The 24,137-nt window shown below is 47.4% G+C and overlaps 1 protein-coding gene across 9 annotated transcripts; it reads right to left on the bottom strand.

The window, feature by feature from the left end:
- Positions 1–3,695: 3,695 nt before the first annotated feature.
- On the bottom strand, positions 3,696–23,286 carry Mro (maestro). 9 transcript variants are annotated; one of them, XM_070029135.1, is made up of 7 exons: positions 19,971–20,007; positions 11,601–11,700; positions 9,357–9,503; positions 8,118–8,300; positions 5,797–5,952; positions 4,804–4,911; positions 3,696–4,511 (listed from the first exon to the last, which is right to left on the bottom strand). In XM_070029135.1, the coding sequence occupies exons 2-7, from the start codon at positions 11,694–11,696 to the stop codon at positions 4,458–4,460; spliced, it is 744 nt and encodes a 247-aa protein (XP_069885236.1). In that variant the 5' UTR covers positions 11,697–11,700; positions 19,971–20,007; the 3' UTR covers positions 3,696–4,457. The 9 variants fall into 9 exon arrangements, with proteins under 9 accessions (XP_069885236.1, XP_069885241.1, XP_069885240.1 ...); XM_070029140.1 differs by lacking the exon at positions 19,971–20,007 and adding exons at positions 16,034–16,176; positions 16,822–17,040 and having other exon boundaries at positions 3,696–4,911; XM_070029139.1 differs by lacking the exon at positions 19,971–20,007 and adding exons at positions 16,034–16,176; positions 16,430–16,468 and having other exon boundaries at positions 3,696–4,911.
- Between the last annotated feature and the right edge of the window lie 851 nt (positions 23,287–24,137).

The raw sequence follows: 24,137 nt of genomic DNA, 5'->3' as shown, positions 1-24,137 counted from the left end.
TGGGGATTGATTAAAACTGGTACACTCGGCTGGGTGTCAGTGGCTGATGCCTGTAATCCTGGCTACTCAGAGACTGAAGCAGGGGCATGAGAGTCCAGGAGACTCTTATCTCCCATAAACCACTCAGAAAAAGCAGGAAGTGGCACTGTGGCTCAAGCAGCAGAGTGTTAGCCTTGAGCAAAAGAAGCTCAGGGACAGTGCCCAGGCCAAGCTCAAGCTCCAGGACTGACAAAATAAAAAACAATTTAAAGGCACACACCACCTGTCATCCCAGTACATCAGAGACAAAGGCAGGAAATCTCAAGTTGCAGACTTCCATTGACTACATGAAAAGACTATTTAAAAAATCAAACAAACTTGTCAGATGGCAGATTCATTGTACTTGACTATCAAGAGGAGCAAAGTTTGAAGTCAAATTTGGCAAAAAAAAAAAAAAATTCAAGAGAATTCATCAAGATGTAAAGTATTCATAAGGTGTTTTGCTAAACGGCAACTCCTTTGTACAACCATTTAAAGATAATTTTTTAAATTAAATTAATTTTATGTTCAAGAGACTCCATCTCAACAAAAAGCAGGGTACAGTGGTGCATGTCTGTCATCCCAGTATGCAGGATGTATAAACAGGCGGCTCATGGTCCAGACTGGCCAGAACAAAAATGGAGATCCTGTTAAAAAATTAACAAGGTAGAAAAGGGTGTGGCTCAAGAGATAAAACGCCTCACCTAGCAAACGTGATGGCTTGAGTTCAAACCCAAGACCCAACCCCCCCAGACTGATCCTCCACCATTAACTATTTTATTTCTTATCAGGAAAGCATGTCATCCCACAGGTTATTGTGACCAACAGGATAAAACACATGGTTACAAAAGGACAAAGGCAACACACACACACACACACACACACACACACACACACACACACATACACACACATACACACACACGACTGGGCATGAACAATAGCCATCTGGGCCTCCCAATGTACATTCCTTATACTGATTTTTATTTATTTATTGTCAGTTATGGTGCTCCAACTCTAGGCCCCGACACGGTCACTAAGTTTTCTTCTGCTCAAAGCTAGCCTCTACCACTTTGAGCCACAGCTCCACTTCCAGTTTTCTGGTGGTTAATTGGAGATAAGCATTTCACAGACTTTTCCTGCTGGCTTTGAACCACGATCCTCAGATCTCAGCCTCTTGAGTAGCTAGGATGACAGGCTTGAGCCACCAGCACTTTTGTTTTAACAGGGCATTCTTGCACATGTTTTATTATTGTAAAAGTGATACGTGTCTGTTACAAAAAGCTTGGGAAATTCAGAAAAGCATAAATACATATCTTACATAACTAATTGCTGGCTACCCTGTACAGCTGTCATTTCATGCACTGTAGTGTTTTTAATGTGTGAAGCATTCTCCCCCAGCAGTTAATTGACTGGAATTCCACAAGCTTCTGTTCATACTCTTGGTTTGTTTTTTTTGGGGGTCCAGTTGTGGGGCCTGAACTCTGGGCCTGGGCACTGTCCCTCAGCTCTTCAGCTCAAGGCTAGCGCTCTACCACTTGAGCCACAGCGCCACTTCCGGCTTTTTTCTTATGTGGTGCTGAGGAATCGAACCTAGGGCCTCGAGCATGCAAGGCAAGTGCTCTACCACTGAGCCACCTTCCCAGCCCCCTCTGTTCATACTCTTACCAAACCTGGTCACACACTTGTTAGATCTCAGACACTCTCTCTCTCTCTCTCTCTCTCTCTCTCTCTCTCTCTCTCTCTCTCTCTCTCTCTCTCTCTCTCTCTCTCTCTCTCTCTCTCTCTCTCCTTTTCTCTTCCCTGCTTTTCCTTTTCCCTCTCTCCCTCCCTTATTTCCTCCTTCCATCTCCCCCCCCCCCCCCCCGCATTTGTGTGTGTGTTTGTGTCTATGTGTTGGTATGGGGCTCTCCCTCAGCCTTTTCTGTTCACAGGTGGTACTCTACCTCTTGAGCCACATCTCCACTTCTGGCTTTTTTTGCTGGTTAATTAGAGATGAGATTCCCATGGCCTTTTTCTGCCCACTGGCTTTGACCCTCAATCTTCAGATCTCAGCCTCCTAAGTGGTTAGGATTACAGGCGTGAGCCAGCAGCACCCAGCAGAGCTGAAGCATCTTATGAATAATACAGGGTGCTTTAAAAAAAAATCCATCTTACCCTCCTTTAGGCCCTGGAACAAGTCTTCAGAGCATGTCAGACCTCTGTGAATACAAAACACCACAGGCCTGCTCTAGGATCCATGCTTTCATCACAGCTGCTTTGAAAACCAGATGTTACTCTAGGTTTCTTTCCAGATGATCATTGAGAAGCTGAGAAAAAAATAATGGTGCTGGATAGCACAAGAGGAATATCACTGGGCTGTTCTTGAGGTTTGGTTTTTTAATCCTTATTTTTTAATGTTGGATACCCTTGGAATTACTGGGATGGATACATAACAGACTGCTATTACTTGCCTTGCATATACATATTCATATACATCATGCATATGCATGTGCATAATTTGAATTCGGAGAATTTTGTGCTGTGCTGTTAACTTTGGAAGAAAGTATCTCAAATTACTGTGTTGAATTGGATCCTACAGAAATGAATAGCTATCCTGGTTTAGAAACATTATACTTATTTTTCCCATTTTTCTCAGGAGTAGCATACTATTAAATATATAAAGTCTTCTCTATGTGTGTTTTATTATAGAAACAAATAAAATGTGCTCTAAATAACAAAAAGGAGTAGTGCTATAACCCCTCAGATAATGAAGATTGGTCATGATACATGAGCATATCAGGCAATAAATGGTTAATGAAAACACATGCTTACCTCACATAAATGGCTGAAAGTGGAGACTTGGTGGCTTTTGTAGCAGCTGTAGCTGCTGGGTGAAGGAGGCACCGGAGACTTCTGTTTGCATGTGTGTTTTGTTATTCACATTTCTAAACCCCCACCCCCCCACCTTCCCCTCCCCCACCAAGGGTGAGCACTCTACCATTTGAGCCTTTTTTTTTTTTTTGCTTTTCATTTTTCAGATAGAGTCTAGAGATTTTGCATGTGCTAGACTCAGACCACAATTCTCCAATGTCCACCTCCTGAGTAGCAGGAGCCACAAGCATGAACCACTATGCCTTGCTTATTTTGGAGGTAGGGTCTAGCCAACTTGTGCCCAGAATACTCTTGAACCATGATCCTGCTATTTCTGCCTCCTGAGTGGCTGGGATTACAGTAGGCACCATCCAGCCCCAGCCCCCCTACGGATTTTAACTCTGGCTCCACCATTTATCTTGGGCAAGTTACTTAACTGCTCCTTAGTTTTCTCATCTTATGAGAATGTTAATAATATCTATGTTCTTGGGTTGCTGTGAATTCTAAAATCACTTGTAAAGAGTTCTTAGATAGCCAGGCACCAATAGCTAGCTACTCTGGAGGCTGAGATCTGAGGACTATGGTTCAAAGCCAGAGGTAAGCAAGTCACTGAGACTTTTATCTCCAAATAACCACCAGAAAACCAGAAGTCGTGATGTAGCTCAAAGTGGTAGAGCACTATCCTAGAGTGAAAACGCTTAGGAACAGTACCCAGGCCTTGAGTTTGAGCCCCATGACCAAAAAGAAAAAAAGAAAAGTTCCTAAAAATAGTAGATACATATTAATAAATCAATAATAATCAATAAATATTACTTGCTATTTTTATTCCATAAGTTACCATCAAAGAAATTTCAATACATTGACATTTTTTGGTTGGTTCTCTTTAAGATGATCTTGAAAACAATGACTTTTAAAGACAATGAGAAACTCCTAAATATAATCACTGCAAGCCATATGTTTGCCCTCTTGGCCAGCTTGAAATAAATCTTGGCCAGAATAGCTATCAACAGCAAATAGCCAAATATTAATAGCAAATACAACGTTAAGATGATAATTATTCTGCTAAGCTAGAACAGGGATAAACTTTTAAGAAGAAAGTGGCTGAGAAATAAGGGTTGAACCTACAGATGCTTTCAATATTTTAAAGGAAAGTGAGCACCTCCCGGTCAAGTTTGATCAGAAATTAAATCTTCGATGAGAAATCAAGCCTTAGGAATCCAAGTTCGCTCACAGGGATGAACTGAAGAAGAGAGTGGCTGAGAATTAAGCATTGAACGTACAATATTTTTAATATCTTCAATGTTTTTCAAGGAATTTTCAATATTTTTAAAGAAAGGAAATTTCTGGTCAAGTTTGGGTGGGGAGAAATTGAGAGATGAAGGGGAAAAATCTAATACTTTATTCTGGGTATGGGTACACGACTCCGTGGTGTTATTTTTCCCCCTCCTTTGCCCACCTGACTCCTTCTTTTCTGATACAATCCTAGAAAGCAAGCAAAAGGGATATCCAACGAGACAAAACAGACAGAGGGGCCCGGATGTCCCTGGCAGATTCTTATGTGGAACCATTGTCCTGCCTCTCTGCGCTTAGAGTATTTTATTGGCGTAGAAGAACTGCAGGAGCTCTGGATGATAGTGGCTCTGAAAGACATTAGCAAAGGTACACGTGAGGGGAAGACGGGGGAAGCCTCCAGGATAAACACAGGCGGCCAAAGTGGTGGCTGTGTCACCTGCGGGCAACTCCTAACCTAAACCAGATCTGCCAAGAGCCGTGTGCATAATCGTCCAGGCATCTCACCATGGCAGTGCATGATGGGCAATGACCATGGAAAGTCATTCACTGTGTGTCTGGGGGGGTAACGCCCTGGTGGGCTTTGGCCACCTTCTGTGTCAGAGACCGGAAGAGAATTCTCTCCTGCCCTGGCCTGCTCACCAGCTGCCAGCAGAGTTTGGAGTTCCTTTGATCTTCTTCACCTTGGAAGGTGCAGTCCTTCTTCAGTCTCAGATATGGAGAACAGGCTTGAAAAGTTGTTTTGCATGCCTGAGGAAAGGAAGACTGTCATCCTGCTCTGGAGAAAATACCAGCAAGACTGCACCCTAATCTATGGTGAGGCAGTTTGCAAACCTAAATCTTCCAGGTAATACCCTTAAATCTTAAATTTAACCTCTGTCTCTCTCTCTCTCTCTCTCTCTCTCTCTCTCTGCCCCTCTGTTTCTGTCTTTGTCTCTGCCTCTATCTGTCTCTGTTTCCCCCCCCCCCCCTCTCTCTCTCTCTCTCTCTCTCACACACACACACACACACAGTTTCACAGAAGCCTTTCTAAGCCCAGTCCAAAACAGGCTGCAGTTGATCCAGCCCTATGAGGATTCATCATGCTCAGAGACTAACACAGAAGTTGCACAAGGCATGGAGAATCCAGGAATGAGAAATCTACGCCAGGCTCTGCAGATGAACAAGTCTCTCCCTGTTAGATGAGCTGCTGCAACCCCTTGCCCCACTGATCCAAACTGCTCCCTCTCCATCCTCTGCCAACCTGAGTTTTTCTAGCACGGGCAGGTGCTGGATTGGGCGGGTAGAGTGGGAGCAGATGGATGTGAAACCCCTGGCTCTGGAAGAGATGCTACATGAGAAGGCACCTTCTCCACCATCCACATGGCTATCCTACTGACTACTCCTTTTGTTTGCTTTGGTTTTTTGAGACAGGGTCTTACTATATAACCCAGGGTGGCCCCTAACTCAAAATCCTCCTGCCTCTTCCTCCTGAGTACTGAGATTACAAGTGTGCACCACCATTCCCAGCACGACTTCCTATTTCTAACTGACAGGAACCCGAGGCGTCCACATCTGAGTCTGCAAGACTGCACCATTCCCCGCTAGGAAGAGCTCAGAAGCTTCATGGAGTTGGCTGGAGGATCACAGTCTTACCTTAGCCACATGAGGGTTTCTATCCTGTAAATGGGTTAGGAGGGAATCTTGCGTCTGCTTCACCTGATTGGTAAAGAAATTCTTCCACTTCTTCCCAGCAAATGTGGCCAATTGCCCAAATAAAACGAAGGCCGAGTATCTCACGCCGTCATTGTCCTGTGGGTTAGGCCAACAAAACAACAGAGTTATCATTCTTAAGTATATATTGCATGATGGGCCTCCGGATCCAGAGGGCTTTTCCTCCTCCTTACACTCGTGCCATTCCACAGATGCTATGCAGCTCAGATCTCCTACCAACCTATCCAGGAGCTTAGCCTTTGTCAGTACCTGGAGGAATTGACAGTCTTTTGTTTTGTTCTTGTTTTGGTTTGGGTTGAGTTGGCTTGAGTTTGTTCAGGTTGGGTTGGATTGAATGGATTGGATTGAATTGGGTTGGGCTAAATTGGATTGAGTTAGGTTGGTGTTTGTTTGTTTGTTTTTTTTAACTTGTGTTAGAATGTACTTGAGCAGCCCCTTATTTATTAGTCCCAATATGTTTACCGGGTCACCTCTCTTTACTTTTTGGTCTGAATTTATTTCATCTGCGATGGAAATCAGGATTGTATTTCTTCCCCTGACAACTCTCCCTGCTCTCCCAGCTTTTGTCTGATTGGTTGGTGTGTTCCTAAGCCAATGGCCTTGGGCTCCACCCTCCCATTCTCTTCCACTGATCTATCTTATCTCTCTTCTCCACCCTGCCCCCCAATAGAGACTAAAGACCAGGGCACTTCAGCAGCTAGCCCAGCGTCTCCTTATCAGTCAGGCAGCACAGGAAGCTGGTTTCCTGGCTTGCTTCATAGATTTTCTGTCATTGTTTCCTGGTCCAACGCAGCACCGGGCAAGCCAGAGGAAACAGGGCTGGTGAGGGCCTCCTCTGTTAGGAGAAAAGCATCTAGAGCTGAGATCACAGAGACTCGGCAGGACTGAGGCCCGCTGTTTAAAGTGTGAAGTATCTGCAATACTTTTAGCATATGTACACATACAGAATCTGCCTCCAGGCTGTACTTTGTTCATTGTGCTGTCAAGTGCTTATGTGTATGTACAACTCAGCTAACGCTGTGAGAGAGAGCTTGCTCCCTTCAAAGCTCTCCCTTAGTGCAGCCATGCACGGGACGGGACTGCAGATGACAGGAATGCAGGTTATAGGCATCCAGTTGAACATACATGGTAAGCATAGCTGACAGGCTCAGTCAGGGGCTAACAGCCCTGCATGAGAAATTCCTTGTTCTACAGGCTCTAATTAAATAAAAAAGCAACAACAACCAAAAACAAAACAAACAAACAAAAAACACTGGTGGCTTACCTCTCTACTCCTAATTACTCAGGAGGCTGAGATCTAAGGATCACAGTTCAAAGCCAGCCCAGGCAGACAAAATCTGTGAGACTCTTATCTCCAATTAATCAGCCAAAAAGCCAGAAGCAGAGCTGTGGCTCATGTGGTAGAGTACCAGCCTTGACAAGGTTAAAAAAACAAAAAACTAAGGACAGCAGCCTGATTCTGAATTTAAACCTGAATCTCGGCAGATATTCATTAACCAATTAATTAATTAATCACAGGCAAGTAGGTTTTAAAAAGTGGCTGAAACTAGTCATTCAGGCCTGATGTTCACCTGACATTCTGGAGAGGTGTAAGGACAAGTCCTCCAGGCATTTGGTGGCATTCCCAGATAGCCTGGTGGACACCTTCCTGTCCTCTCCCCAAAGATGAAAGGTGGACATTCAAAAGAGAAAAATCGGTTTCTGGAGGACAGGAAGGAAGTCTAGCAGCTTCTGATCAGCCCTGCCTTTCATAATCTCAACAGCGCTCATCCATTCATCCCGCTCCGGCCCTGTGGCTCCACGGAGAGTGGGGGGATGAGGAGCTGGAGCAAGCTGTTCTAGGGGTAAACACAGAGACAGAACAGAGAGAACGGCGGCAGGGCCATGCATTAGATTGCAGCTGCAAACCCCCAATCCTCAAGGTCCCAGACTAAACACTAACCCACGCACTTCCTGCTCAACTGATCTTGTCATTCAGCGGTTAATAGAGCAGACGCTGAATCCAGAGAGTCTGCTTGGAGAGCTATTTACAGACTCTGGGACCCTGGGGTGGTCCCAGGTGATGACACGCATACAGTGAATCCCCGTAGCCACTTCCCAGGGTGATGAGATTGTCAGTATAAAGTGCCAGCCTGGTGTATGGAGCAGGTAAGAGGTCCCTAAGCAGCATTCTATGTGGGGCCTCTCGTTTCCCAGCCCACGTGACCTGAATCCTCTAGAATTTTAGTGATCATCTCACTCACATCATCTAGTAGAGTCCGGGTCTGCAGGGTGATGTCTATGAAGAAGGAGCCCAGACATTTGCCCTGGATCTTTCCCAGGATGATGGTCAGGGCCTTCACGCTCTCGTAGATGACTTCTAAACTCACAGGGTCGTACAGTCCATACACCAGCAGGTCGAGCATCATTTTCTTGTACTTCCTCACCTGTGAACAAAACCATTCGTAGCCTAAGAATGGCTTCTCGTGGTTTTTTGTTTTGGGGGGTTTTTTGGTTGGTGGTGGGGCTTGAACTCTGGGCCTCGACGCTCTTCAGCTCATGGCTAGCGCTCTACCACTTGAGCCACTTGAACCACTTCCAGCTATTTTCTGCTTATGTGGTGCTGAGGAATTGAACCCAGGGCCTCATGCATGCAAGGCAAGCGCTCTACCACTGAGTCACCTTCCCAGCCCTACTCCTGGGTTTTGATAAAGCAAGTCTAGGACCAGGAGACCAGCATCTTTAGGACCTCCCACCAACTGTCATCAAAACAGAAATGGTGCTCTAAACCCAACCTGAGACCCCAGCTAGGTCTTTTATGAGAGGGTAACCTGGAATGTGGGGTCTGGGCAGGTAAGTTGGGCGGGCATTTCAAGGAAATGGACAGGCCAAGGTCATCCAAGGGCCTGGAGCATTAAGTCCCTTATGTATAATAGCAAGACCATGAGATGGTTCTGACACTGGCAGATGCTAATGGAAGCAATGTGGCAAAATGTCTCTTACTAAACAAATGTAAATTATGAGCAAGCCTCTTCGACTCTCCCAGGAGGGCAGTGTCCACCATTGTCATTTTCCCACAGCTAATACTCCAGGGGAAAGATGGCCCCACACAACCCTGAGTCACATGCTCTCCCCTCTGCTCTTCTCCAGTGTGGACAGACTCTGGGACTCACTTCCACACTAACAGAGTCTGACAAAATTCATGTCTTTCTTGTGACTTCTTCACCTAGTATCAGACTCGGCTGCAGCTGACACATGTGAGCAGTCTGCCAGCAAAAAAGAAGAGACCTCAGGCCCATAACTGGAGAAGCCCATGTCTGCCTGACGACCTTACCCTGGGCCTCAGGAAGGAACAGTATTGGGCTAACATGGGGCGTCTCATCCTTGACCCATAGATGCTGTGAAGTTCTACCCATGCGCTGTTCCTCGAAGCTAGGTTCCACCTGAGATTATGGCTGGGGAGGGTCAGGAAGGCCCCGCTGCGCTCCACCTCCCTCCACTACCTGGTCTGGGGCTTCGCAAGCCATGGTGCCCAGGCCTTTCATTGCCAGATGGCGTTTTTTGGCGTTGGGATCACGAGCTTTCTCTGCCAGTGTGAAAAACGCATTCTTCAAAGGCTCCTGATTCTGGAATCGCAGTTTCCAAGAGACCTGAAGGGAAGTCAATAATGTATTAATTTGGGAGAGGTCAGAGTCATAATCTGAACCCAAGAAAAATCCTATCACTAAAAGTGTGTGTGTGTGTGTGTGTGTGTGTGTGTGTGTGTGTGTGTGTGTGTGTGTGTGGTGTTGAGGATCAAACCCAGAACTTTATGTATGCTAAGCCCACACTTGACCACTGAACTACCTTCTCAGTGTCTAAGGATGCCTGATTTTCGTTGGAAAGATACATTACTTGGATGCACATCATAAAGGAATTGATGAAGGCAAAGGATTGGGGGAAAATGACTTCAGGGCTGGTGTTAAGGTGGAGCTGGGGGAATTATGGGAAGAGATACTCTATAATTACAATGAGTGAGATAAAATTTGGGAAGAGCTGGGTGCTGGTGGCTCACGCCTGTGATCCTAGCTACTCAGGAGGCTGAGAGCTGAGGATCACAGTTTGAAGGCAGCCCTGGTGAGAAAGTCCATGACATCCATCTCTAATTAACCAGCAAAAACCAACAAGTAGAGAGATGTGGCTCAAGTGGTAGCACGCTAGCCTTGAGTAAAACAAAAACCTCCGGGACAGTGTCCAGGCCCTGAGTTCAAGCCCCAGGGCCTCTTCCCTCACATATACTCCCTTAGGAAGATGGAGGACACTCTAAGTGGCTGATTGAGGCTGAAAATATGAATCCTTTCACAGTGCTCATCCCAACTCAAAGCAAAGAGCTCCCTTGATGCTCTTCTTCCCTCTCGTTTTTTTTGTTCCACTTTGTAGCTAAACACCATGAATGCCATGTCTCTATGGCCTTGCTTTCTGCACCCTCTCCTCCTGTTCCCCCTTGAACCCTCTACAGTCAGACTGACATCCTCCCCCCAATCCCCACGCCACCAGATGGTAATCCCAAGCGTCCATTCTTGGCCGTCATCTTCCGCAGCCACCGAATAGAATGAATGTGACACCGCTGGCAGAGCAGAGCCACACACGTGCGCTATACAGCCACAACCATTTCAAGGCACTTAAAGGTGGTCCCACCTCTAGAGATTGCACACATCTGAGCCCCGAGATCCTGAAGAGAAATGCATAAACAGCACACATTGGGAAACATTGTGTGTCGGAAGCACCAATGTGTTCTTCAAAGACTGAACTCTATCTAAGCCACCGCACAGCAAGAGATGGTGCCAGCCACGGTCCATGTGAGCAATGATCTCGGTCTCCAGGAAGACTCTAGTGTTCTCCAAAACACAGAACACAGCAACCCATACTAGAGATGGACTCAAGACCATGAAGACCCAGATAAGCGAAAAGCCACTACCAACACACCCCATCTTTAGTAAGAAGGGCTACAGCACTGGATCCTGATCTGGCTATTTCTCTGCCAGTGTTTTGTTTGTTTTTGTTTGTTTGATTTTGTTGCTGGTTGTGAGGCTTGAACTCTGGGCCTGGGCGCTGTCCCTCAGCTCTTCAGCTCAAGGTGAGGGCTCTACCACTTGAGCCACGGAGCCACTTCCGGTTTTCTAGTGGTTTATTGGAAATAAGAGTCTCACAGAGGGGGAGGCTGGGAAGGGATGTGAAGGGTAAACCAAAGGAGGAGGGTGCAATGCTTGGTAAGAAATGTACGCATTATCCTGCCCATGTAATTGTAACCCCTCTGTACAGTATGTTCACAAATAAAATAAAATAAAATAAAAAGAGTCTCACAGACTTTCTTCCCCAGGCTGGCTTTGAACTGGGATCCTCAGAACTCAGCCTCCTGAGTTACAGGTGTGAGCCATCGGCGCCTGGCCTCTCTGCCAGTGTTTAAACTCAAGACATCACATTCACTCTCAGCTTTTTTTTTTTTTTAAATCAAGGATGGTGCTCTACTACTTGAGTTACATCTCCAACTTTTGGCTTTTTTTGCTGATTAATCAGAGATAGGAGTCTCTCAGATGTGTCTGCCCAGGATGGTTTTGAACCAGGATCCTCAAATCTCAGCCTGTTGAAAGTCTAGGATTATAGACGTGAGCCACCAGCACCAGCCTCGGGGCTGCAGGCACCTGCCAGTTGGGTAGACACTCGTCTTCCCAGGAAAGCACATTTGTTCATTACACTTTGTTTCAAACCTTAGAAAAGAAGGACAGAATCGGTGTTCTTTTCTTCTTGGGCTGGGAAGTTGGGCTGGGAAGGGGCTGGTCCAGGATTCTCTGTGAGTTGTCCATGGAACTAAAAAAAAAAAAAATCCCAAATCAGAATCATCATATGAGCCACAAAGAGCCATGACATTGCTACACAAAGCACTGGGCTAGGGTCCGAATGTGAAGGCTATAGGTGCTGAATTTGGTCGTCAGGGTGATTTCTTGTACTTTGCTGATAGGACAGTCACAGAAAAAGTCAGTGGTGATCAAAGGCAAAGCTTGGAGAATAGCAGCTAGAGTTCAACACCCAGCACCCTGGCTGCTCAGATCAAGGCTGCCATCATCATCTTTGGAGGTGGTATCAGCAATCCAATGGGCAGTCACTGAACTAGGGTGACTTGATTTATCCAAGCCTTGGTTATCCAAGCTGGAGGGGAGTGGTTCCTGGGACCCCAGACTTTCAGTGCTAATGTCAAGAAAGTCCTGGGGAAACTGGGCCATGTTCCTGCCTGCCAGAACCCAGATCTCTTGAAACAGCTGCCCTTTGGCCCATTTAACTCCCTGTGACCTGGAGGTGGGTAAGGGATCTTGTTTTCCTGCCATCTCCCCAACCTCCACTGCCCTAGATGGTTTCAGCCATGTTCTCCTTGTAAGATGACACTGTAGAGGTCCATGAAAATACTCCTTCCCCCCAACTTCCAGACTCACTGGAGAACAGCTGGCATCTCTGCTCCAAGGCAGAAGAAATGAGTCCTGGAGCTGCTCTTGGCTGGGGAGAATGGCCTGCTTCCTTGGTTTCCCTTTCTTTACTTTCTTTCCCTTCTTGCCTTCTTCTTTCTTTCTTTCTTTTTTCTTTTTCTTTCTTCCTTTCTTTCCTTCCTTCCTTAACTCCTTCCTTCCTTTCCTCCCCCCCCCTCTCTCTCTCTCTCTCTCTCTCTCTCTCTCTCTCTCTCTCTCTCTCTCATCCTGGGGCTTGATCTCAGGGGCACTGTCCCTGAGCTTCTTTTGCTCTCAAGGCTAGCACTCTATTACTTGAGCCACAGCACCACTTCTGCGCTTTTTCTGTGTATGTGGTACTGAGGAATCGAAGCCAGGGCTTCATGCATGCTAGGCAAGCACTCTACCACTAAGCCACATTCCCAGTCCAGTCACAGCAATCTTAATAAGCAGATCTAGAATTCAAAATCATGATAGACTCTCCAGCAGGGCAAAGTCAAGAAGAGCTGAACCACTCTTCATGGAAAATTCAGCCTAAGCAGCTACACACACACACACACACACACACACACACACACACACACACACACACACACACACACACACACACACACACACACACACACACAGGCTCCATCTCCATCTCTCTCCATCTTCACCATCTGTTCTTGTACCACCTCCCAACCTCCCAACCTCCCATCACAAGATTAAAAACTGGGGGACTGTGATCTCCATTGTCCACACTGATTACCTCTCAGAGCTCAGCCTGGTCTTTGATGTAAATGAAACAAAAATTCTCACAAGGTTTTTCGTGTTGTTTTTTGTGGGAGGGCTCTCTTATATCAGCACCCCTGATACATGTTATAGACTCTTACGCCTGCCCCAGAACTACTTGACCAGAATGTCAGGGACTGTGGGGCCTGAATATTCCTTTTGGGGGGGAAGGGTTTTTGGTGGTGATACTGGGGCTTTGCTCTTCCTTGTGCCACCTCCTGGAGCCCTTTGGTTTTAGTTACTTGGGGGACAGGGTCTTCCATTTTGTCCTGACCAGCCTGGATCAGGAGCCTCCTCTGTCAGTTTCTCACACAGCTGGGGTGACAGGCACAGAGCACCTGGGATGGGGGCTCTTGACTTTCCGCTGAACTCAAGCCATGATCCTCCCCCCCTCTGCCTCCCAAGTAGCTAGGATTGCAGGTGTGTGTGCCATTGCTACAAGCTTGGTAGACAACTTTATAATGTTCAGGAAAGTGTGGAGGTGCCCCCCCACACACACATTCTTGCACAATGGTTGATGGGTTCTCTTCTGCTCAGGCCCTGGCTTTCGGCTTTCCCCAGCCCCATCCCTGGAAGAACACAGTACAGTCCTATCATGTCCCAAAGAAAAGACGTAAGTTTGCAATGACTCCGTGTGTCCTTTATGGCAGGAGTTGCCGATGCAAATCCTTCTGGGCTCAAAATACTAGGTTTCTCATCACTAATCCTTTTGTTATTGGTACAAATTCAGTAAGGCCCAAATTATACACATTCAGATCTTTTCTCATCTGCAAAATGAGGGAAGAACCAGACTTCGAATGCAGACATAGGGCCGATAATAATTCCAAAAATTGCTATCGGTTATGAGAGGGGCATTTTCTATGTCGGGCTGTGGGTTATACACTATCGCCACAGCACAGGGAAAGCCATGTGAGATGACATCAGTGTAGCCAGTGGCAGGTTAAGCGCTGCACCTGCTACCAGCCACTGCTGTGATGACAGCACACTACACACCGGGCCTGGCTGCCCCCATGTGACATGCTCAGCAGGAGGTGCTGGACCTGGATTGTGTCTGAGACACTGACGGGCCCCTGGGTTGACTGACGGAATGCAAGGCTACTGCAATGCTAGGCAAGAGTTCTACCACCCAGCTCCATCAGCCCTGTAACCATGAAATGCAGTTAAATATTACCTAGTCTGAGAAAACAGAACTCAGAGACTGAGAATACAGAGAAAGGTCATTGTTTTTCAGAAAGCACATGGAATGCTAAACATATAAACACAATCTTGGATAAACACAATCCTGGAAATTTGGAATGATCTCTCCCCCCCTCTCTTTTCCCTCCCCTTCCTCTTTCCTCCTTCCCTCCCTTCCTCCCCCCTCCCCTCCCCCACCAGGTTTGAATTCAGTGTCTTGTACTCTCTCGGCTTATGTGTTCAGCTGGTATTCTACCACTGGAGCCAAACACCCAGTCCAAACTTTTGCTTGTTAACTTGGAGATAAAAATCTCATGACTTTTCTGCTCAGTCTGGCTTAGAAACGTGATCCTCTGGATATCCACTTTCTGCATAGCTAGGATTACAAGCATGAGCCACCAAGGACTGGCTTGGAATAATTTTTGGACTTGGAATGTTTCTTTAAGTGACATCACATGTGTGTAAATTCTTACTCTGTTTAAAGCCAGCAAAACTAATGCCCACAGGTAGGACATGATGTGTGGCTTGTTGTAAGGAAAACAACTTAAAAGCCAACTAGGAGATACACGTTCAGAGAAAAAAAGCCATGCCCAGAAGTCAGATAGGGAGATGCTGTATTTCAACACAAAATATTTGATGTATGTATTATCTTTTATGATTCTCAGCTTCAAACAACTTCTTCATTTGCTCTAAAACTTCAGCCAGCCTGAATTTCAAATAAGAGAGCTTTTACCCTAGTTCACTGAATTCTTACTTGATGTTGAGAGGCAGGTTTCATTTGGGAAAAAAATGCGGGCTTTGAATAAGTTTAGTCAAACAGCAGTGAATGAGAGCAGTTCAAGACTCCAAATCTATCCTTTGTGGACGGGAGCAAGGAGCAGTTCTACTACTGAACTATATCCTCAGCAATTTTGGTATTTTTTAAAAAATTTTGAGACGCTCTAAATTGCACAAGATGGCCTTCAGCTTTTTTTTGTCGATTGTGGGGCTTGAACTCAGGGCCTGCCCGGGCTGGCTTTGAGCCTCCATCTCTGATCTCAGCCTCATGAGCAGCATTACAGGTGTGAGCCACCAGCGCTCAGCAGCCTTCAACGTTTGATCCTCTTACCTCAGTCTCTTCAGATTACAAGAGGAGGCTGCCCTATTCCACAAGTTTGAACTCATGACTTCACGCTAACTAGACAGGAGCTCTACCACTCAAGCCATGCTTTTATCTCTTTTTGTTCCAGTGACTTTTGAGATAAGGTCTTGATTTTTGCCTGGCCTTCCCAGACCTCAATCCTCCTATGTATGCTGTGCACTGTAGCAGCTGGGATGTCAGGCACACACTACCACCCCAGCGTCTTCTGTTGGCATGGAGGTCTTTCAAACGTGGCTATTTTGTGTTATGTTTGCCCTAAAATCGGTGATCCTCCCATCTCTGCCTCCTGAGTAGCTCGGTGAGGGCCACCCACACCTGGCCCAGTCTGTTCCTTTCATCACTCGGTTGGGAGTTACACCCTAGGTGCTGACCCAGGCTGCAGATGCTTCCGTCCAAAGCATCCAACACTTGCCTGACTTTGCTGACCGTGTGCTCCATAGCACAACTATCGATCAAGGCACACAGCCTGAGAACAGAGAAATCAGATCCGCTTCAGAGAAGATCACCTAGCACCCCATCGGGGTTTAAATCCTCTGACCTCAGCAACACAATGGCAAACACGGTGCCTCCACTTGCCCCGCGGTGCGGATGGCCCCGGGCTGCGGGCCCTTACCTGCGCGGTGCTGGCTGCCAACCGAGGATCTGCTGCGGGACGGGACGGGCGGGAGGGGGGGGGGGCTGGTCCCGGGAGGAGGGCTGCTGTTCAGCTGGGCGCCAAATCTGATGACTCGGCTAAATCTTCCCAGCCCTGATTTCCTGACATCCGAAAGGGGGAAATGAGAAGGCGACACAGGTGTTTCTAGAAAACTGCCTCGGTGCACAGCACTGGAAATTGAGTTCAAAATGGGGGAGGGGCGGGGCAGCGCGGGTCCGGAGGGAATTGCCCTCTCCCTGGAGGAGCAGAAGGTTCTCGTGCCCACACTATGCTGAGGGATCCACACACGCACGCGCGCACACACACCTTACAGTGCCTTCCCCTTATTCTTCCCTCCAGGCCAACCCCACTCACACTTTTCTCCAGAAAGGGACGCAGCGCTGAGGACCTTTGCCCACACCGTAGAACACGGCGCTGCCCGCGTCGTACCCCAGAGCGGCCACGAGATGGCGCCATGGCGCCAGGGCTCGGCTTCCAGGGCCGCAGCCTCCTCGGGGACAGAAGACCGTATTCCCCGCGGAGAGCCGCGTGTAAGCCGCGGATGGGACCTCGTGTTCGAAGCCAAGCAGACCTCGCTGGGATTGTCACCCCCACAGATAGCGTTTGAGCCCTTGCCGTCCCTTCCTGGCCAACAGGTAGGATATATCCAGAAAGGAGCGGTTTAAACTCTCAACCACTTAAAGGGTTTGGTGAAAAACAACAACAATATAGAAAAAAGCTGGAAGTTGGTCACTGTTGGCTCACACCTGTAATCCTGGCTGCACAGGAGGTTGAGAGCAAGAGGATCGTGGTTCGAAGCCCATTCTGGGCAGAAGAGTCCTCAAGGCTTTATCTCCAACATCACCAGCAAAAGGTCAGGCTAGAAGCATGGCTCAAATGGTAGAGCACCAGCCTTAAGCAAAAGGCCTAGTGAGTGAAAGGCCTTGAATCCAAGTCATGGTATGGAGAGAAAAGCCAGACTTCCATCTTCCTTCCTTCCCTGGGCTCTCTGAGCCCTGTAAATGTCTAACTAGGGATAATTATTTATTGTCTAGCTCTGTGTTGGGCAATGGTGTTGGGCAATGGAAGCAATATGTCTTAAAAGAAAATGTCTCCAAAGACAGTGACTTGTTGTAATGGTAACAAATAGCATTTTCTGTGTGCCTGACTTTGACATTGCATTCACATCACATGGATGCTCCCATCTCACTCCTTACAACAAACTGAGATAAGACTGCTTCCTACCAGACCCATTCTAAGGTTGGGGAAACTGAAGCACACAGTTTTGCCAAGGATTATTTAGTCAATTAGTGACAAGTATCCTGTTGGTGTTTGGGTTCCTCATCCACAGCCATGCAATGGAGCAGTTTGGAAAATCCAGTTAGGAAATAAGTGGGTAAATATATACCAAAGAAGTACAGGCTCACACCTGTAATCCTAGCTATCAGGAGGCTGAGGTCTAAGGACTGCAGTTCAAAGCCAACTGAGGGAGGAAAAGACCATGAAACTCTTATCCCCAATTAACCACCAGAATAAATAAAGAAATAAAACAGAAGTGGAGCTGCGGCTCAAATAGTAGAACAGCAGCCTTCAAGTGTATGTATGTGGTGGGGGGGAGCAATGGGACAACACCCAAGTCCTGATTGAAGCCCATTGTTGCCACAGCCATGCACGCATGCGCACTCGTGCACACGCACAAACACACACACACACACACACACACACACACACACACACACACACTGCATCAGAGGAAGGGAGAGAAAGTGGATGCTGCCAAGAAAATAAGAAAAACAAAGCTGAAACAAAAGCGTCTGTGGTTTGGGGCTCAAGGACACCACAGTTGACTTCTTAGGATTCAATTTCAGCAGAGTGACACAACAGGAAGCTGGACTGCCAACCCATGGGGCACGAGGAAGAAAGAGGAAGCTGAGCCATCTCGCTGCAAAAGGAAAGGAATAAATAGACTGGAAGGGAAAGCAAGGTCAGGCAAAGGCGTGCGGGCTTCTTGGGTGCTGTTGACAGCCTGGGGGTACTTGAACACAGAGGTCCAGGAGTCCTGAGTGTGGGCCTTGTCAATCACGACCCTGTAATGGGAAGACTCCAAGGGGGCCAGGAGGAGTGGGGGTGGGGAGGAGGAGGGGATGGGAAGGAGGGGGCAGGGAGGAGGGTGGCTCTGGGGGGAAGAGAGGCTCTCCTGTTTGTCTCTAGCTGGGAGACAGCCAGGGATGAAGACCTATCCATAAACAACAGAGTTTTATGGAGAATTGACAAGTTCCAATCTTGCAAGTCTGTTTTCATCTTTTCAAGAAAATAAGATGGAACCAGGTGCTGGTGGCTCACACCTGTAATTCCAGCTACTACTCAGAAGACTGAGATCTGAGGATCCGGAGGATCGAGGTTCAAAGCCTCCCTGGCAGGGAAGTCTGTGAGACGCCGATGAACCAGCAAAAATCTAGAAGCCGAGTTGTAGCTCAAGTAGTAGAGCACCAGCCTTGAGCAAAAAGCTCAGGCACAGTGGCCAGGCCATGAGTTCAAGACCCAGTACCAGCACAAAACAACCAGGCAGGTTGTGTGTCAGTCTAGACAGAATCCATACACCGATCCATGCAGTTCAAGCAGGGATCAAACATGACCCAGAAACTGGGTAAAAGTATTTTAGTCACAGAGGGTGGAAGAGGGAAGTCAGCAGCGTGACAGGAGTCTGCAGAGCCTCACTGAGCTAAACCGAAACGCCCTGCGTGGGCAGCAACAGAGGGGCCGCTCTAGTGTTATTATTATTATCATCATCATCATCACTGTTGTTGTTATTATTTATTTTATAGTACTGGGGATCAAAGCAGGGGCCTAGGGGCTGGGAAGGTGGCTCAGTGGTAGAGCGCTTGCCTTGCATGCCTGAGGCCCTGGGTTTGATTCCTCAGCACCACATAAGCAAAAAGAAAAAAGCCAGAAGTGGCGCTGTGGCTCAAGTGGTAGAGCCCTAGCCTTGAGCTGAAGAGCTGAGGGACAGAGCCCAGGCCCAGAGTTCAGGCTCCACGACTGGACCCCCCCCCCCAAAAAAAAAAAAACAAAAAAAGAAGAAAAAAAGAAAAAGAAAACGTGATACACACACACACACACACACACACACACACACACACACACACACACACACACACACACAAATGGAAAAAAAAAGCAGGGGCCTATTCTTTTTTTTTTTCTTTTTCCTAGTTTTTTTGTTTTGGTTTGGTTTTAGCTTTGGAAATGAACCATGGGAAAAATCAAAGACAGCTCACTGTCTTGTCCAGGCCAAGTTTTATCGAATACAAATAATTCTTGGGCTCCTGAGAGGCCCAGAGTTGCTGCTTCTGCTTATCATCATCATCTTCATCAATTATTATTGTTGTTGTTGTTTTGTTATACTTATTTATGGTACCAGCGATCACAATCAGGGCCCTGCATGCTAGGTAAGTACTCTGCCACTGAGTTCTACGCCCAGCTTCCTCCGCAGGTACAGGGAGACAATTAAGGGCCCTGCTTTGCACTGGCACTGGGTATTCAAGTCTGAAAGCAGTATACAGAGAAATCGTGTCTTTTCTATTGCAAAACGAGGGGAAATACTGTGCAGAGTAGCGTACCTGTTTGGCTTAAAGCCCCAAAGGCAATGAGGGCCAGTGTTGGACCCAGTCTAGTGGAGCCTCAACACTTCTCACAGGGCAAAGGGATGGCAGGTGAACCCCCCAACACCCCCACAGTGTCCCAGACACCATACCTATTTGAGGAGACCCTAAATCAGAGCACCATGCCCAAGATAGCCCAAGATTCACCTTATGTGGCCTTGGGCCGCTGCACAGTTCTGAACTACAGGGCTAGGACCTTTCACAACGTCTCACTCTTGCTACACCAGTGACACCTGCTCTTTAAAGTGACATACCACAATCCTTTAATGGAGTTATTCGATGGCTCTATTTTCATTCTCAATATCCACAGGGGAATCGGCGTGGGGCCTGCATGGCTGCTGGAAAGGCCAGGGTCCGACTCAATCTATCAACAGAGCACTGGAAATAGGGGCAAATGACAATCACCCACCAAAATGGCTTCTCTTTAGTGTCAGAGCCGTCAGAGACACCCCGTTTGAACGAGCCCCGTTCACCAGGGATGTGTCTGAAGAAGAGGATTTCAGCCCTGTCTTGATTTTTCACTTCTCAACCGCAGTGGAGGCTGGGGAGAGGAGCTCAGTGGTGGAGCATTTGCTGGACATGTGCCAGGCGCTGGCTTCCATCCTCAGCACTGCAAATCATAGAGTAAGAGAAGGAAACGGGGGCTGGAGATGCCCCCATAGTAGAGCACTAGCATGTTCAAGGCTCATGAGTACCAGCACGTGTCCCCCAAAGAAAGAAAATAAAGAAGGAAGAGAGGGAGGAAGGAAGGAAGGAAGGAAAAAGTGGATTGGTTGCATCCTCTACCAAAGAGAATGCCTTCTCATACATTCATTCTGTGTGTGTGTGTGTGTGTGTGTGTGTGTGTGTGTGTGTGTGTGTGTGTGTGTGTGTGTGTACACGTGCTCATGCCAGTACTGGGGCTTGAACTCAGGGCCTGGAATTCTCTGCTTAGCTTTTTCACTTAAGGCTGGTGCTCTCCCACTTGAGCCACACCTCTACTTTGATGTTTTGCTGGTTCATTGGAGATCAAAGTCTCACAGACTTTTCTGCCCCAGCTTGAACTCATCTCCTCAGCTCTCAGGCTCCTGTGTAGCCAGGATGATGGGTTTGAGCCGTGTGCAAGACTTCCACATGCTTTTTTTTTCAAGTGTTCACTGAGATCCTGTCCCAATGCAGAATGCTCGGCAGGTGGCACCAGCAGGCGGAACTCCCTCCTGACTACCCACTAGTGAGGACTTAAGACTGCTGGGGGCAGACCTCTGGCAAACCAGGGCTCATAAAGAGCTCCAGAGTTCAAGGGCGGTGGCTCAGGGAAGCCCAGCTCCATGGCACGTGGTCTGGGGCTGCACAGATAGGGCTCAGCATGGACACAGACGCAAAGGCCTGGGAGGAGGCAGCTGCTGTAGGAGCTGGAGGCCAGCCAGGCCATGGATGGGTAGCAGCAGCTCCTGGCTTCCTGAGTTTGTTTGAATATGAAAGCAATGATCTTTTTGCTTCAGATCTTAAATAAAATGCAAGCCATGAACCGGGGAGATGGGCGGGGCGGGGGGGGCTCATCTCTGCTTTGGTCTGTGGAAGCTGATGCTCCTGGTGCCCCTGCTGTTCCCCCTGTGTGATACAGTTCTACTAACGCTCCCCATCTCCCTGTTCCTCCCTCCCGCATGGCTGTTCTGCCTCCATTTTTTCCTGACTGTATTACTTGACATTCGTTATTAGAACTGCAATCAAAAAGAACTTCTCCGTCTCTTCCTGTGGCCTCAGGCCTGAGCTGATGTCCAAAGCGGACTCATTGCTCATCTGACCCGTGAGACTCCATCATGCAAATCAAGAGGTGCCAATCTTCATTTTCTCTTAAGAACTGGTGCCAGGAGCCATGCCAATATCTCAGACCTTAGCTACTTAGGAGGCTGAGAATGGGAGATTCAAGGTTCAAGGCCAGCCTGGGTAGAAAAGTCTGAGAGACTCCATCTCAATGGAAAAACACCAACAACAAAACTGAGCCTGATACTGCACAGTGGTTATCCCAGCGATGACCCAAAGCCTCAAACAGGAAGGTCTAGTCCAGGCCTGCACCTTGGCAGGAAGTGAGACCCTAGCTCAAAAATAACCAGTGCACAGCCAGGTGCTAGTGGCTCACACCTGTAATCCTAGCTACTCAGGAGGCTGAGATCTGAGGATCGTGGTTTGAAGCCAGTGGGCAGGAAAGCTGGTGGGATTCTTCATCAATTAATCACCAAAAAGTTAGAAGTGGAGCTGTGGCTCAAGCAATAGAGTGTTAGCCTCGAGCACAAAAGCTCAGGGACAGCGCTCAGGCCAAGAATTTAAAACCACAACAAAAATAGTACAGAAAAAGGGCTGGAGGCGTGGCCCATTCGTCTGAATAGCACCTGCCCAGCAAGCAAGTGGAGGAGGTGGCAGGAAACTTCCCAGCCTTTAAAGCATGCATGGCCCCAAATGCAGCACATATCTGAAAACTGTCAATTTACACAAGCAGTGTACGTGTGCCAGGCCATCCCCACAGGTAGCGTTGGCACAGAATCTCAGTGGCCTGAAGAGAGCATGGAATTTTTGCTGGCCCACACCTAGCTACTTAGGATTTTCTGAGGATTGTGGTTCAAAGCCAGCCTGAGAGGGAAAAAAACAATCATTGAGACTTCTCTCCAGTTAGCCAGCAGTAGAGCAGGAAGAGGCTAAGCATGAGCACAAGGCCCTGAGTCCAAGCCCCAGTGCCAGCAGGGGGAGGAGCGGGGAGAGGGAGGGAGAGAGGGAAGGAGAGAAGGAGAGAGGGGAGATGATAATCTTGAAGTTACTGTAGATTCATTCTCTTTCCTTTTTTTTTTTTTCAAGATAGTCTCACTCCAGCTCATGATCCCCCTGTATCAGGCTCCTGAGTGTAAGGATTACAGGCATGTGCCACCACACTCGGCCACTGTAGACTCTGCTCACTGAACACATCCAGATGGGCCATGTATCCAAGGTGTCAACTCTCCTTGCTGAACCCATGGGCGCATGAGTCCACACACAAGCAACGCCCCGCCACATGGAGATGACCCACTCTGAAAAGGAACAAATTGCCCCTAAACCAGAAGAGATGGCACAGAAGAAAAAGACACTCTCGGAGACACATATGGCCCAGAAATAAATTTAGTATAAAGTCAATGTAAACGAGAGCTTAAAAAGAGAGAGAGAAAGAAAGAAAAGTTTAACAGGTCGAGTAGCATACACCTATAATCCCGGTACTTGAGAGGCTGAGGCAGAAAGATCAGGAGTTACAGCCTAGCCTGGGCTTTGTTTCAAGACAAACAAACAAAAAATAATGCAGCTCAAACTTAAAAGCCTTTCCTACTTGAGTAATTAATTACCCCCATAACATTATCAGTATTCCTGTTTCCAAACAATAATCATAAACTTCTCTAGACATTTTTCAGCTGGTCAAATCTATAGCATGGCTGTGTTACACTACAGAAATAGAATAGGACCCGGAAAAGATTCTGGGCCGGTTTACCTGAGCTAGGCAAAGGCAGAGCACCCGGTGGCTGGCTTCTCTGTCCGCCTGTCCTGAGGAAAGGCAAACGTAGCTAATTCCACAGCGGGGTTGTCCTTTAAGCCAGCCTCCAGCCCACGGCGCGTTGCCTTAGTTCTTGAAGATGAACCCAGAACAGAGTGGATAAATACACAATAGAACCCTTTGTGGTCCATCTGCCCCTGACAATGGCTACAGATTCATGCCAAACGATACAGTTTTGCAAACTTTTAAAGATTCCCACAGCTTGTTTCCGATTTCTGCCCGCTGCCGGCGCTTGACATCAGAGGAGGACTGATCAGCCAACAGCGCTGAAGAAGACGGAGCCACTGACAACCATGGCCCCAGCTGTCTGGGGTTCCGTCCACCCAGCCCTGCAGGTGCGGGTCATTCCCAGGCCTCAAACCTAGGATCTCAGAGCTCAGCTGCCTCTTTGGCTTTACCAGCCATTTACCCCTAGGGAAAGATTTCCTTTGTTTCTTAATTTTTGGTGGCAGTATTAGAGTTTGAACTCAAGGCCTCCTGCTTGCTAGGCTGGCACTCCATTACGAAGCCAGGCTTCTACGCCTGTTTCCTCACCAGTACTTTTTAGAATAGAAGCTCATTTCTCACCCCAGTGCGCACCTGAGCCACAATCAACCTACTATAGGCTTCCCATCCCTACTAGGATGACAGAAAAAACACATGCTATGCTGAGAATTCACCTCCCCCTAAACATGTATTGAGTACACGTAAATTATTCCTCAGAAAGAGAGTAAAAAAGCTTTTCCTTGGTGAACAAAAAATTCATTTAATACAATATAATTATGTAACCTAGCAACCCCAAATCTTACAATAGTGACGTTAATATCCTTTCTTTTAAAAAGGAGGAAATATATATATATATATATATATATTAAATGATATTTTAAAATTT

This window comes from Dipodomys merriami, unplaced genomic scaffold (genome assembly GCF_024711535.1).
Source record: "Dipodomys merriami isolate MVZ:Mamm:240054 unplaced genomic scaffold, mDipMer1.0.p SCAF_2, whole genome shotgun sequence".
Classification (NCBI taxonomy): domain Eukaryota; kingdom Metazoa; phylum Chordata; class Mammalia; order Rodentia; family Heteromyidae; genus Dipodomys; species Dipodomys merriami.
Note: the sequence above shows the minus strand (reverse complement) of the source record. Positions and strands in the feature narration are given on the sequence as shown.

Bases quoted from the DNA above. Each gene is read 5' to 3' on its own strand.
- Mro (XM_070029134.1), bottom strand. From the start codon at position 20,011: ATGAAAATAGAGCCATCGAATAACTCCATTAAAGGATTGTG. The intron at 11,701-19,970 runs GTATGTCACTTT...TTTTTTTTTTAG, and splicing joins AACTCCATTAAAGGATTGTG to TTCCATGGACAACTCACAGA. The intron at 4,912-5,796 runs GTAAGACTGTGA...TCCTTTCCTCAG, and splicing joins GAAACCCTCATGTGGCTAAG to GCATGCAAAACAACTTTTCA.